The 15,399-nt window shown below is 42.7% G+C and overlaps 1 protein-coding gene across 2 annotated transcripts in view; it reads left to right on the top strand.

Moving 5' to 3' along the window:
- BAIAP2L1 (BAR/IMD domain containing adaptor protein 2 like 1) overlaps window positions 1-15,399 on the top strand; it is a gene marked incomplete at both ends in the record, with an annotated part of 110,268 nt that overhangs the window by 76,780 nt on the left and 18,089 nt on the right. For both annotated transcript variants that reach the window (XM_080702781.1, XM_080702780.1), the window contains 6 exons: window positions 4,541-4,602; window positions 4,705-4,776; window positions 5,894-6,031; window positions 7,367-7,519; window positions 11,714-11,881; window positions 13,849-13,996. In XM_080702781.1, the coding sequence (XP_080558907.1) occupies window positions 4,541-4,602; window positions 4,705-4,776; window positions 5,894-6,031; window positions 7,367-7,519; window positions 11,714-11,881; window positions 13,849-13,996 (741 nt within the window). The remainder of the gene's footprint in view (window positions 1-4,540; window positions 4,603-4,704; window positions 4,777-5,893; window positions 6,032-7,366; window positions 7,520-11,713; window positions 11,882-13,848; window positions 13,997-15,399) is intronic.

Raw genomic sequence — 15,399 nt, 5'->3', positions numbered from 1 at the left:
TGAGATTCTGTTCCAAAACAAAAAATTAAAAAAAGAAAAGGGGGAGAGACTGGGGGTGTAGCTCAGAGATAGAATAGCCCTGGGTTCAATCCACAGTTCCAGAGAAAGGGAGGGAGGGAAAAGGAAAGGATGTTACTAGTTCACTGAGGAATGGGGGTGCAGGTCAGTGGAGAGTACTTGTCAGATATATGCCATTTTCTGCATTCAATCCCCAGCACCTTAATAAACAAAAAATACAGCCAGGCATGGTGGTGCATGCTTGTAATCCCAGCACTTGGGAGGCTGAGACAGGAGGATCGCACAGGTTGGAAGCCAGCCTCAGCTACTTAGTGAGGCTCTCAGCAACTTAGAGAAACACAGTTTCCAAATAAAATATAAAATAGGTCTGGGAGTATAGCCTGGAGGTAGAAAGCCTCTGGGTTCCACCCCCAGTACCACCAAAAAAACACCAAAACACTGGCTGGGCTTAGTGGTTGCATGCTTCCAATTCTAGTACTTGGAAGGGTGAGACAGGAGGAACTCAAATTTGAGGACAGTCTCAGCAATCTAGAAAGACCATTAAAACACATACACACAGAATGCAAAACCACTGGGGGTATAGCTCAGAGGTAGAATATCTCTGGGTTTAATCCTCAGTCACACACACACACACACACACACACACACACACACACACACACACACACACGATAATTTATTAAGACCGAGTCACATAACTAATTACTATGAGTTTCTTCCCAAAATGTTGGCTCCAAACCTGGAAGGGGAGAAAGAAAAGGATTGATGCAGAGCACACAGCTGTGTGGCATCCTGTTGGGGCACATACTTAGTTCTGCTCCATTTGAATCTAGGCTATGCTTTCTCCACTCCACCCTCAAATGTTTTCAGGGCTCTTCCCCCCCCCCCTTCTCAAATGTAATTTATGAAAAAGTAGGTTACAGGACTCAGAGAAAGACAACAGTGTAACATAACATTTCAGAGTAACACTTGCTCAATTTGAGATTAAACATCTGCAGATTGAATATAAATGCAGTTTTCATCTTCTGTTTCAAGATATGCTTTGGCAGCTTGGGAACCGCAGCCAAGGTGTGTTTTGATCTTTTTATGACTAAGGACTCAGTAGCTGCTGCTGTGGGGCCAGCCTTGGAATTCCTCCAACAGTGAAGGACAAGAATAACAAGGTCAGGGGTTCCCTTCCTACCTGCAGTGAATGGGCTACTTCACTGAGCCTCTGCACTGAGCCTCTGCCTGCGGTGGCAGAAGCCAGGGCAGCTGCACTCCCTGTGAGGGGCAGGGATAGGCCTGCTGGCCAGCAAGACCAGGGTACCGGGCTCAACAGTGTCAAGTGTCCCTACCAGCACACAGCACACTTCTCAGAGATCCACACTCTGTGGAGTTGTGGAAACAAAGTTCATCAGAGAGAACAGGATGAGAAAAAAATGTGACCGCCTTGCTTCTAGCCTAAATCTCTGCGACAATTTAAGCCAAATTATTTTTAGACATTTCTTCTAAGCACATCTGACTTGCCAAGAATAAAGCACTTGATTTTGAAATAATTGAGCAGATTTTGATTATTTTAATCTCTAACAAAGAATTGTTTAGTGGGTTAAAATAGATATGAAAGTTAAATAAAAAATGTCAATATCTGAAATGACAAAATGATAGCAAATATGAGTGTAATAGTATTTTTGGCCATGTGAAGGCCTCTTTTGTGAAGAATTCCACTGTGTTTGTTTCTTCAAATTCAGTCTTGGAAGCCTTAAATAATATTAAGGCTGTAAAGTGGAAAGCTTGCTGGGGGCAACCCTGCGGGCTCTCTTGTTTATCTAAAGTCTGTCCTGTAAGAGCTTTCTAGAATCACACAGAGCTTAGGGCATAGAGTATTTCCTGTGACCTCACTAGGTTATGTACATATAGATGATTCTTTGTCCCACCACTCACAGGGTTTAGGTGTGCTGTTTGTGGAGGGCTTGAGATTGTTGTCCAGTAGCCAGTTTATCTGGTGCACCATGAGAAGAACTTGGGAGTGAACTATTCTATTTGCATTTTAGAAAGATCCCTGGTACCTGTGTAAAAGATACAGAAGAGAGTATGCTGAAAGTGAAAGGCTCAGTGAAGCAGCCCATTCACTGCAGGCAGGAAGAGACAGTAAGAACTTGATCCAGGCATGGGGTGGAGGGAAGGTGGAGAAAGAGGGACTCCTAAGAGTTCCAGACAGCAGGATTTCTGTGTGCACAGGAGAGTCCTCTCCCCTATCTCTGGTTGAAGGAATTGGGTGAGAATGTGTCCAATTCACGTCATTCCCACACACAGCTTTCCCCTGGGCAGGGAAGGGATCCAGAGCCTGGGAATGGCCATTTCTTAGTCAGCATTCTCACTACTATGACCTCAAATACTTGATAACCACACTTAAAGGAAGGAAGATTTGTTCACATTTGTGGAGGTTTCAGAGGCTTCAGTCCATGTTAGGCCAGGTCACATCCAGGGAGCTCAGGGCAGGGCAGAGGGAAGCAGGAAGAGAGAGGGCGGGGAGTAAGGGATATATATATATATAATCCCCAAGGCTACACTCCCAGTGACCTATCTCCTCTAGCCACACCCTACCTGCCTGTGTTACCACCAAATAAGTCAAACCATCAGTGGATTTATCTACTGACGACATTAGAACCCTCATGATTCAATTATATCACCTCTGAACATTTTTACCAATACATGAGCTCTTCCAGGGAGCATTCTATATCCAAACCATAGCAGGCCAGCATTATTGTTGCCCCTGGAAGCATAATGAATAAAGGACATGTCCTGTCTTAGAAGAGGCCTACATGAAGGCACCTTCTGCACAGTAAGTGAGTCTTTGTCATGAGTAGGGCACACGGGCAAGCGGCTGCTCCCTATGACTGGCTGGCTGGCTGGCTGGTGGGCAGCCAAGAGCTGGGATTAGGGGATATGGGGCAGCCAATGAGTATACTTTTACACATGTCTAATATGAGGTGCCTAATTGGGTATTCAGGTGGATGCGTTCAGGAGAGGGCTGGATTTCTGAGTCTGCAGAAAAGGAAAAAGATATCAATTTGAGAGTCTGCTGTCTTAAAACATTCCCAGAAAAGGACATGCTAGAGCCACTTGTACAGAGGTGACAGCCGAGGCATCTGGTCCATGCTCATTTTCTCTGTCTCTGTATTCCACCACAGATTTATTTTAATCCTTTTTCATCTACAGCCTGTTAGGCCACCACAGGAATTTCATTTTTGTGGTGGTGGTGGTGGTGGTACTGGCAATTGAACCCAGGGCACTCTACCACTGAGCTACACCTACCTTCCTTTTTATGTTTTTGTTGTTGTTGTTGTTTGGTTTTGGTTTTGGTTTTGGTTTGGTTTGGTTTTGGTGGTACTGGGAGTGGAACCCAGGGTCTATTTACCTCTGGGATATACTCCCAGACCTATTTTATACTTTATTTGGAAGCAGGGTCTCACTAAGTTGCTGGAAGCCTCACTCAGCTGAGAGGCTATCTTTGAACCTGTGCAATCCTCCTGTCTCAGCCTCCCAAACATGGGGATTACAAGCGTGCACCACCACACCCGGCCTTTTCTATGTTTTGAAACAGGGTCTGTCTAAGTTGCTGAGGCTGACCTCAAACTCATAATCAATTCTCCTGCCTTCATCGCCTAAGTACAGGGATTGCAGGCATGCGCTACCACACCTGGCTAGGAATTCCTTTTTATCTGGCTTCTGAACCGTAGGGTGATCTATCAGCACATTTTATTGTTTGGTATGATATGGTGGTGATTCCAAATGATTCTGTATGTTTCCACCATTTGTTGGGCATTAGATCCATTTGGTTCCTGGAGATAATGTTGACAAAGAGAGGCTCTCGTTCACTTTTGTCAGAGAAAAGTGGCAGGGCATTAGCATGCTGCCACCACCTGTAAAAGAGATGAGCTCTGCAAACCAAGTGGTCAGTGTGCTATGTCTGGAGTTCCGGGATGCCTTTATCCGGAGCGTTTTCCTCTGTCTTATGACTATCCTTATTTCGGAGAAATGGTGTCGTCCCAAGAGACCCAAGGCTGAGCAGTGTCCCTGATGCATTTTCCCCTGGCATTAATATTTTCCAGAACAATACAAGAACTAAAATAAGAAAAAGAAAACAGCCACTCTCTCTTATGACTGGTCAATAATAAGATTACTCTAGAGATTAGATAAAAATAAACAGTTTGTTCTATAGTTAGTTACTGTGATGACCGAGGTAATCTTTTGTTAAGAGAATTTCAAAATGAAATTAGATACACAGAATCTGGGTTAGGAATGAGTAAAAGAAAAAAGAACAGTGTAAATTTGAAGACAGAGTATGCAGGCATTCTGAATGCTGTAAAGTAAGTTTTATCTCTGCAGTTCCCTCTGGAACCTGCCACAGGGACCCAGTCATGCTGCTGATGTGTCTCAGGCCAGTGATGCACTGTTTCTTTCTGCTAGTTTGCTTCTCTTTGTGTCTTTCCAAACTGTACACTATGGCTTCCCCTAACATGTCGGATTTTATTCACAGGCCATGTCCTCATAGAGATTTCAAGCACCCACAAGAAACTCAACGAGACTTTTGATGAGAATGTACGTGGACTATTTTTATATTTGCAAAATGTGTTTCTTTTTTATTTATTTTGCCTACGGCCCCAACTCTGCTGTGAATTTTTTATTTCCTTTTGTTAACAGTTCAAGAAATTTCATAAGGAGATTATCCATGAGCTGGAGAAGAAGACAGAACTTGATGTAAAATACATGAACGTGAGTGCAGACTTTTCCTTCTTCCCCAGCCCAGGGGTCTCACCACAGTGGGAGGAGAACTTTCCCCACTCTTTAATCAACAACAGCAAATGGAGTTGGAGGTTGGTGTTAACACAGGCTTAGAACTGACAAGGTCCCTTTTGTTGGCCCATTGTTGCCATCACTTGGGATTTGTATTAACAGGCATAGAAAAAATACTGCAAGAAATCATCTTGCTTCTGGAGAGCACTGTTTTCCAAGGATGTACCTCGGTGACAAGCCATTTGCATCTTTATCCTACAGCTGGCACTCTCACAAGCAAGCAATTCAGGACATGAGTTCTGCGCTAGAGAACACCAGAGACTGTCCTGTGTAGTGTCTCTTGCCCATCACCCAGTGTCATCATATTAGCAGTTTGCTAGGTCTCCTTTCATCTGGCCCTCCGACCATGGTGCACAGGGCTTTCTCTAGCTTCTCTTTCTGCTGCAATATCCTTATTTTTCGCTGCCCAGTCTCCTTTTTTCTTACCAAGACCTGATGTGGCAGTAAGTAGTATAGGATACCCCCAAATCACCCCTCGCCTTGTCCTCACAAGGCCTGTGTCCTGCACATGCATGTGCACTGTGTATCCTGGCAGAGGCCGAAGGACCACATATAACTGCTAAGGTGTATTTAAAGCTGAGCCTTTTCTGTACATTATTCCTACAGAAACTGTAGCACGGTTACATTTACTCAGTGTCTAAAACCTTTGAGGAAAGAAGGAATAAAAGAAAGACATTGTTATCCAGATGCAGTGACACATGCCTGTAATTCCAGTACTTGGGAGGTTGAGACAGGAGGATCACAGGTTTGAGGGCAGCCATAGCAACTTACCAAGACCCTGTTTGAAAATAAAAAATAAAGCAGCGCGAGGGGTGTCACTCAGAGGTAGAACACACCTGGGTCCAGTCTCTGGTACAAAGGGTCCCTCATACAAACAGAGAACTTTAGAACTGACAAAAGTTTTGAGATGAATGGAGGGGGGAATGTGAAGTGTTGGCCAAACAGCATCAGGGCCACTGGGAGCCCACACAGTGAAAGTGTCTGTGTGATAGGCTGTATGGTGCCACAGTAAATAAGTGTGATACTTAACTTGCAGGCAACTCTAAAAAGATACCAAACAGAACACAGGAATAAATTAGATTCTTTGGAGAAATCTCAAGCTGAGTTGAAGAAGATCAGAAGGAAAAGTCAAGGTGGACGAAATGCATTAAAATATGAACACAAAGAAATTGAGGTGAACTTTTTGGCAGTGATTTCTTTTGTTATCATTATTTGTACAGTTTAAGGTAAGGTTTACTTGGCCCGCATTTCATCTAATCACCTTTATACTACAGCTGAAGTTAAAAGTAAGTGTTTCGATTTACTAAGACCCTGTCTTGAAATAAAAAATAGGCTGGGGAGGTACCTCAATGAGAGTGTTTGCCTAGCATGTGCTAGGCCCTGAGTTTAATCACCATTAGCACCAAAAAAGAGCTGGGCGTGGTGGCACATGTAATCCCAGTACTTGGGAGGCTGAGACAGGAGGATCACATGTTTGAAGCCAGCCTCGGCAATTTAGCAAGACCTAGTTTCCAAATAAAAAATAAATTCGATTGCCGGGCATGGTGGCGCACACTTGTAATCCCAGCATTTGGGAGGCTGAAACAGAAGGATCATGGTTCACAGAGAGTCTCAGCTACTTAGGCCTTTTGCAACTCAGTGAGAACCTGTTTCAAAATAAAGAATAAAATTTAGGACTGGAGGTGTAGCTTGGAGGTAGAATGCCCCTGGGTTCTATCCCCAGTACCACAAAAATAAATAAATAAACAAATAAATAAAGCTGGGCATGGTGGCACACACTTGTAATCCCTGTGCTTGGGAGGTGGAGACAGGAGGATCGCACAGGTTTGAAGCCAGCCTCGCTGGCTTAAGAGACCCTGTTTCTAAATAAAATATAAAAATGGGTTTCCAGGAACCCTAGTACCACCAAAAAATAATAAATAAATAAATAAATTTTTAAAAATTGATCTTGGGTGTATCTTAGAGGTAGAATGCCCCTGGGTTCAATCCCCAGCACCACAAAAAAAGAAAGAACAATTAATCTGTAGGCTTCTGAAAACATTGGTATTTCTCCCTGACTTGAGAGAGGAAGGGACCCTCCCTGTTAGCATAACCATCCCCATTTTACGATGGGGGGAAAATGAGGCTTAGGTGAAGTCCTGTGGTTGGCATTTGGATCTGGGGTTCGAACCCAGAACTTTCTGGTTCCAGAATCCACAGTGCTTTTCATAGAGTACAACCAACAGGATCACATCCCTGGGGTACAAAGTTCTGTTTTGTACTAGTTGCCCAATGGGAGTATAAAGCCTTTGGTGCTGTCTTTCCACGCATGAGTCAGAAATCTTAATGGTACTGATGATATCTGCTTAGGTCCAGTTACAACTTTGCTTTTTCTAATGTTATCTATATTAAATGTTTACGCCATTATCAAAGTAAGCGAGGTATAAAGATGCAGAAGATAAATGCAGCAGGCTATGTAGCTCCCTGGTACCTCATGTCATACTTGTGTCATTGTTGTTTATTTTCCTAGTATATAGAGACCGTTACTTCTCGCCAGAGTGAAATCCAGAAATTCATAGCAGATGGTTGCAGAGAAGCTCTACTTGAAGAGAAAAGGCGCTTCTGCTTTCTGGTTGACAAACACTGTAGCTTTGCAAATCACATACACTATTATCATGTTCAGGTGAGTGCACTGGCAGAGTGCAGTGAGTGTATTAATGACTACTTCATATTAAATGCCCTTGAGATGCTTACCCTGGCAGACATGCCCAGTGTTAAGCAACAGAGCTATTTTGCCAAGGAGAAGACTACCCCAAAAAAGTGTTTTTGGTCAACTTGAATATGGGAATGTATAGAAAAACAGTTAAAGTGGTCAAGTGTCTGCTTATAATGTTTAATTAATTTAGTCATATATCTATATTTAAAATTCCTTATAAAGTAACAAGAAATGGCACTTTTTTTTTTCCTGACCTAAAAGTTGGCTCTTCATAGATTGATGATCCTAAGCATCAGTGTTTGTTTTGTTTTGGTTTGGTTTTTTGTTGGTGGTAGTGGTACTGGGGGTAGAGCTCAGAGGTTTTCTATATCTGGGCTATACTCCCAGACCTATTTTATATTTTATTTGGAAACAGGGTCTCACTAAGTTTCTGAGAGCCTCTCTAAGTAGCTGAGGCTGGCTTCAAACCTATGCAACCTTCCTGTCTCAGCCTCCCAAGCTTGGGGATTACAAGCATGTGCCACCACAAAAAAAAAAAAAAAAAAAATTTTTTTTTTTGCAGTATAGGGAATAGAAAACAGGGTATTCTACCATTGAGTTACATCCCCATCTCTGTTGTTTGTTTGTTTTAACTAGGAATTGAACCCAAAGGTGTTCTACCACTGAGCTAAACACCCAGCCCAGTTCTTTTTATTTTATTTTATTTGTGTGCGTGGGGGGGGTTGCTGGGGATTGAACCCAGGGAAATTCTACCTCCAAGCTACACCCCTAGCCCAATTTTATTTTTTATTTTAAAATAAGATCTCACTAAGTTGCCCAGAACCTTGCTAAGCTGCTGAGGCTGGCTTTGAACCTGTGATCCTGCTGTCTCAGCCTTCCAAGTATGGGGATTATAGTCACACCCCCACCATACCTGGCTTCTCAAACTAGCCTTTTTATACTTTGCTTTGAAACAAGGTCTCACTAGGTAAACTTAGTGCTGGCCTTGAACCTGTGATCTTCTTGTCTCAGCCAAATATTGGGGGCCACCATGCCCACCTCCTTTATATTTTTCATTTTGAAACAGGGTCTCACTAGGTTACCATGTGTTGGACTCAAACCTAAGGTCCTCCTGCCTCAGCCTCCCAAGTAATGGGGATTCCATGCATATACCACCTTGCCCAGCTGCCTCAGTATCTTTACCAAGGCTGTTCTGGTCTAAAAGGTGCCCCTCATGGATCTGTGGGGGTAGGGATTACTGGTAGCTCCATGCCAGACACCTGTTGGGACAATTGGTCATGTTACATTTCATTCTTTTTCGTGATCCCACAACCAAATGACTGAGTTTCCTCCTTCCAACACATGAAGCTGTGAGGTTAGAGCCCAGGAACTGTTACAGAACATGTGCTAAATTTCCCTTCCTCTTTATTTTTTAATTATGAATTCTCTAGGGCCTATGTGAGCATCTAAAACCAGGACTAATTGAGGTCAGATATTCACTATTGTTCATTATAAAGTAATTTAAAGTGCTCTGCAATACGAGAAGCTTTGCAAGAGCTTGAACATAAATCAGCTTACTCTTATTTTCAAGGAGAAAAAACCTTGGCATTATGTGTATGCGTGCATATGTTATATATTCTACTTAGTGTTTGTACCTTTAAGGAATATTCATCTAAGTAGTCTAAATACCTAAGGTCTAAAATTGTTACAGCAAAGGAAAGAATTATTGTATAGGTTCTCACTGTTATCCACATGTGTCTATACTAGAGCAATGTAGAGGTAGCTTTAGAAACTTGTTTCCATGGTGAGGGCCTTGCGCTGCAGCAGGGTCTCAGCTGCAGAGGAATGGAAGCGACCTGGAAATTCCTTTCCTATGATGATGTCCTGCTGTGTCATAAGTCAACCAGAGCTACTATCAGAGAGCTCCAGTATTTCACAAAGTCTGTCTTAGACTTAACCTTGGGTCCCACTTATACGCTGTAGAGCAGCACAAACCAAGTCTCCTTCCTTCCTTCCTTCCTTCCTTCCTTCCTTCCTTCCTTCCTTCCTTCCTTCCTTCCTTCCTTCCTTCCTTCCTTTTGCAGTACTAGGGATGAAACTTGGGCATTCTACCTCCAAGCTACACCCCCAGCCCTATTTTTTTTAATTCTTTATTTTGAAACAGGGTCTCACTGAGTTGCAAAGGGCCTCACTAAAATAGTTGAGGCTATCCACAAACCACTGTCCTGCTCTTGTAGCCTCCCAAATGCTGGGATTATAAGGGTGCACCACCACACCCAGCTCCCAAGTCTGCTTCTTTCTGTACCAGAAGGTTCTCAGACTATCAAAAACCACTGTTTTGGTTTTTTGTTTTGTTTTCCTTGTTGTATGTAGTACTGGGAATCAAACCTAGAGGCATACTACCTCTGAGCTACATCCCCAGCCCTTTTTATTTTTTCTTTGGAAACAGAGACACGCTAGGTTGTTGAAAGTCTCACTAAGTTGCTAAAGCTCCTACCTGTGATCCTTCTGTCTCATCCTCCGAGGTACTAGGATTATAGGCATGTGGCCACCACACCCAACTCTTTCCATGGACCTTAAATGAAGCAGGCTGAAGCAATTGGTCCACTGCTACTTGCTGAATCAACTACCCCATTTTGTCAGGGAAACAGTTGGGGTTGGTGTGGTGTCAGAGAATTCTTTCCCAGGGTTTATTTTAATGCCCTCAGTCACTCCTGAAAAACCTGAAATCAGTATAAAAGCATTGTTCTTATACTCTACTTCCCTTTCCCAACCAGACTACTGCTAGAGAAGGGGTTCACTGAAAGTCTTTGGGAGCCCCTGGGAGTCCTTTTGCCAGAAGCAGAGCCAGGAGGGCCATCTTGGCCTCAGCCTCCAGGCTCTCAGCTATGCTCATTTGTATGTCTCTCCTGCCCACCTGCTCTACAAAGCCTCAGCCTGGAAGAGTGACATCCCTCAGTACCTCTGCCACACTCTACCTGTAGTTCCTGTCCCATAGATGGCCTTCCCAGGACAAAATCTGACTCACTTGTCTAATGCATGAATCACTGTTCCCGAGGCCAAAGAATCAGCACCTAGGCCACTTGCCAATAATAGAGGTGCTGCTTTTAGAAGGAGTGCTTCTAAAGCTGGACGTGGTGGTACATGCTTGTAATCCCGGTATTTGGAAGGCTGAGACAGGAGGATCATGGTTCGCAGACAGCCTCAGCAATTTAGGCCCTTTGCAACTCAGTGAGAAAGAATTTGTTTCAAAATAAAGGAGAAAAAATAGGGCTGGGGGTGTAGCTCCAGGGAGAATGCCCCTGGGTTCCATCCCTAGTACTGCAAAAAGAGTGCTTTTAGAAGGAGTGGTGTGTCTGGGGCCACAGATTGTCCAACTCTTCCATTTTAGCATTTGAACTGGTTGTAGGTGTTTTGTGGTACTGGGGATTTGAACCCAGAGGCCTTCTACCTCCAAACTACCCCCCACTATTCTTTTTTAAAAATTATTTTTTGTTTCGAAATAGAGTCTCACTAGGTTGCTAAGAGTCCCACTAAGTTGCTGTAGCTGTCCTCAAACCTGTGATACTCCTGTCTCAACCTCCCAATTACTGGGATTACAGGCATGTGCCACTACTCCCAGCTTTTGTTCTTGACTTTTGTTTTTTGTTTTGGTGCTTGGGGATTGAACCTGGCACCTTGTATATGCTGAGTATATGTTCTTCCACTGAGCTATACCCCATAGCCCCTGAACTGATTCTTAATCTTTTATGAGTCCCATATTAGTTGTAAGCCCTGTGTTCACAATGAGGGAGCAGGTAAGTTTCTTTAGTGCCTCAACCTGTCTGCTTCTCAATAAATGAGAACCCAGGCTGGGTGTGGTGGCACATGCTTGTAATCCCAGCATTTGGGAGACAGAGACTGAAGGATCAGGGTTTGCGAACAGCCTTGGCTACTTAGCAAGGCCCTTCGCAACTCAGTGAGACCCTATTTCAAAAATAAAGGACTAAAAATACAGGGCTAGGGGTGTAGCTCAGAAGTAGAATTCCCCTGGGTTCCATCCCCAGTACCGCAAAAAAAAAAAAAAAAAAAAAAAAGAGAGAGAGAACCCAGTAGATGGTTCACAGATATGTGAACTGCTCAAACTTGGAGTTCTTCAGACATGTATTTTTGTACCTAACTTTGTTTCTTTTGCATTTATAGTCTGCAGAATTACTTAATTCCAAATTGCCCCGGTGGCAGGAAACCTGTTGTGATGCCACCAAAGTGCCAGAGAAAATCATAAACATGATAGAAGAAATAAAGACTCCGATCTCTACCCCAGTGTCTGGGACACCTCAGCCATCACCCATGATTGAGAGAAGCGACATGGTAGGAATTCGTTATCTCTTCCCAGTTTTACTCACATGTTTACTAATGTGAATTGGGCCACACTGACCCAAAGGACCAAGGCTGCGCTCATTGGTAGAAGTCATGAGCCCTCCTTTCTTACTTCTAGGCCTATTTTTCTCACCTTCATCCCTTTAGCTTCAGATTTGGAACTAGCTGTACAAATGTTTTATACTATGCTTAACACTATTTTGTTTTGAAATTTTTTTACTGTTTTAAATTATAAGCTTTACTCTCGATGAATGTAAGTATCTTAGAGACTAGACTAGAAAACTGATGTCATCCCTACAATGTTAATCACCTCAGACAAAAAGTATTCATGATAATGAGTCAGGCATTGTGGGATGCTGTCATTTGAACCTGGGCTTTACTTCTTTGTTAGTTTTCACATTCATGGAGATTTGGATCCAGCAGATAGTTTAGATACATGGGTCTATCTAAATCCCCCTAAAATGACATCAAAGTCTTTAAAAACCAGCAGCCTCACCCCTGAATAGAATCCTAATGCATAAGAAAGTAAGAGAAGGAGCCATCAAGGATCAGAAACACTGACAGAGTCCCAGAGAGAAATACAGAGGAGGGTATGGTGACCACATTTGCAATTCCAGTACTTAGGAAGCTGAGACATGAGGATGGCAGGTTCGAGGGTAGCTTTAGTAAGTAGTGAGACTCACATCAACCTAGTGAGACCCTGCTTCAAAATTAAAATGAAGTATGGTTGGGGATGTAGCTTGGAGGTAGGATGTCCCTGGGTTCAATCCCCAGTACCACAAAATAAAAAATAGAGGTATAGAATCAGTATATGGAGAATCACAATGTGTGGAGAAGATGGGTATGGTGGCACATGCAGACCAGAGAATGGCATGTGTGAGGGCAGCCTCAGCAACTTAGCAGGGCCCTCTGCAACTTAGTGAGATCCTGTTTCAAAAGATAAAAAAAGGGGCAGGGTATAGCTCAGATGTAGAGTGCCCTGAATTCAATCCCCAGTTAACCCCCCATGTTAGACATTAATGGAACAGTGCATTAAAAATTATGTGGAAAAATTATTGTGAATGTAGAATCCTATTGGCAAGTATTGTTTAAGAGGAAGCCTAAGATCTGTAGAAACAGGGAAGTCTACAGGAATGGTAGGGAATGGAGAGTAGATGCCTTTTTTTAAGATAGTGAAAACAAAACAGTGAGAAAAGGAAGTATGGTATTCTTGAAATCATTCAAGCCAGGCGTGGGTGGCGCATGCTTGTAATCCCCGCGCTTAGGAGGCTGAGACAGGAGGATCGTGCAGGTTTGAAGCCAGCCTCAGCTACTTAGTGAGGCTCTCAGCAACTTAGTGAGACCCTGTTTCCAAATAAAATATAAAATAGGGCTGGGAGTATAGCCCAGAAGTAGAAAGCCTCTACTCCACCAAAAAAAAAAAAAAGAAAGAAAGAAATCATTCAAAATGGGGCATTGCCCTACAACTAAGAATTTGAGGAAGAAGGTGGGAATTAAAACATGTGATACAAAGCCAGGTGTGGTGGCCCATATTTGTAATCCCAGCATTTGGGAGGCTGAGACAGAAGGATCGCGGTTTACGGACAGCTACTTAGTGAGGCCTTGTGCCACTCAGTGAGACCCTGTTTCAAAATGAAAAAAGAAGTGATACAGCCAGATGTGGTGGTACATGCTTGTAAACCCAGTACTTGGAATGCTGAAACAAGAGGATCATGGATTCGTAGACAGCCTCAGCTACTTAGTAAGGCCCTCTGCAACTTTGTGAAACCCTCTTAGAAAATAAATAATAAAAAATAGGGCTGGAGGTGTAACTCGGAGGTAGAATGCCCCTGGGGTTCTGTCTCCATACCGCAAAAAAAAAAAAAAAAAAAAAAGTGTGATACAAAACAGCCCAGGGGATCTGCATCATTCCATTGTTGCCTTATTCTGTTATTATACTAATGAAGAATCTTTTACAGGTTGGGAAAAATTATGACACCCTTTCTAGATATTCTCCAAAGATGCCCCCAGTTCCTTCAGCCAAAGCATACACCAGCCCTCTGATAGATATGTTCAACAACCCAGCAACTACTGCACAGAATTCAGAAAGGATAAGTAATCCAACAGGTGAGGCACTTGATTACTTTTAAGGTACTTTTAACTTTTTTTTTTTTTAATAATTTGTAAGCCAGACACAGTGGCATGTCAATGTAATCCCAGTACTTGGAGGCTGAGACAGGAGGATTGCAGCTTTGAGGCCAACACATGGTATCTTGGGACCCTATTTCAAAATAAAGAAAGTAGGACTGGGGATAGAGGTTGATGGTAGGGTAATCCTGGGTTCAGCTTGTATTACTACAGACATGTACACATACAGTTATTTGTAAAATAAATATTTTGGATAAATGTATTATGAGGGAGAGGTAAATAGTTGGAGTTGATACATCAGGCCCCAGCTTTGAATAGCTTATACCTCAAAAGAAATTAAGGTCTATGCCGTGAAACATTGATAAGGGACACATTTCTGTGACACTAATTCTATACCTTAGTGAATGTTTACATAGAGCAAACATACTACTGAGAGGTGTTATATTTTTTAAAAATGAGCTAGGTGTGGTAGCATGCATGCCTGTAATCCCAGTACTTGAGAGGCTGAAACAGGAGGATTGCAGGTTTGAAGACAGCCTCAGCAACTTAGTGAGACCCTGTTTCAAAATAAATAAAAGAGCCGGGCGTGGTGGCGCACGCTTGTAATCCCCGCGCTTGGGAGGCGGAGACAGAAGGATCGTGCAGGTTCGAAGCCAGCCGCGCTGGCTTAAGAGACCCTGTTTCCAAATAAAAAAGTATACAAAATAGGTCTGGGAGTGTAGCCTGGAAGTAGAATGACTTCCAGGAACCCCAGTACCACCAAAAATAAATAAATAAATAAATAAATTAATTAATTAATTAAATAAAAAACAAAATAAATAAAACAGGGCTAGGAGTGTAGCTCAGACATAGAATGCCCCTAGTTTCCATCCCCAGTACCACAAAAATAAATAATATAAAAAATAAGATTGATTGTACATAGCCTCACACTGTTCCATATTTGGTGGATATAATAGTAAAATTTATTTTTCAGTGAAACAAACTATAAAAGTTCCTTTGACTAAATTGTGGTTATTAATCTTACCAGTAGGTAAGATTAATTTGAAATTTTCATCAGCATTTTTCATTTCTGATAAGGTAGTATCTCATTCTTTCTGGAGACTTATGTTTCACTCCTTAAATTTCTTACCTGTTAACTAATTCAACAGTTAGAACCACTGACTATTTGTAGCTATTTCAGGCAGCTTCTGTGGTTAGGCAGCATGTAGCCAGTGTACCCAGGACTCCCAAGAAAGACCTGTGTTGTAGTGCCCAACTCTACCCATACCGAAGGCCCTTCAGTATGAATGCAGCACAGTCAAGTTGTGTGCTGGAAAGAGTCTGAAAATTATGGTGCTTAAAGCTGTTAGGCAAAAGATGAGAGATTTCCATGATGACAACAA

Source organism: Muscardinus avellanarius (genome assembly GCF_963383645.1).
Source record: "Muscardinus avellanarius genome assembly, chromosome: 10".
In the NCBI taxonomy this organism is placed as follows: domain Eukaryota; kingdom Metazoa; phylum Chordata; class Mammalia; order Rodentia; family Gliridae; genus Muscardinus; species Muscardinus avellanarius.
Note: the sequence above shows the minus strand (reverse complement) of the source record. Positions and strands in the feature narration are given on the sequence as shown.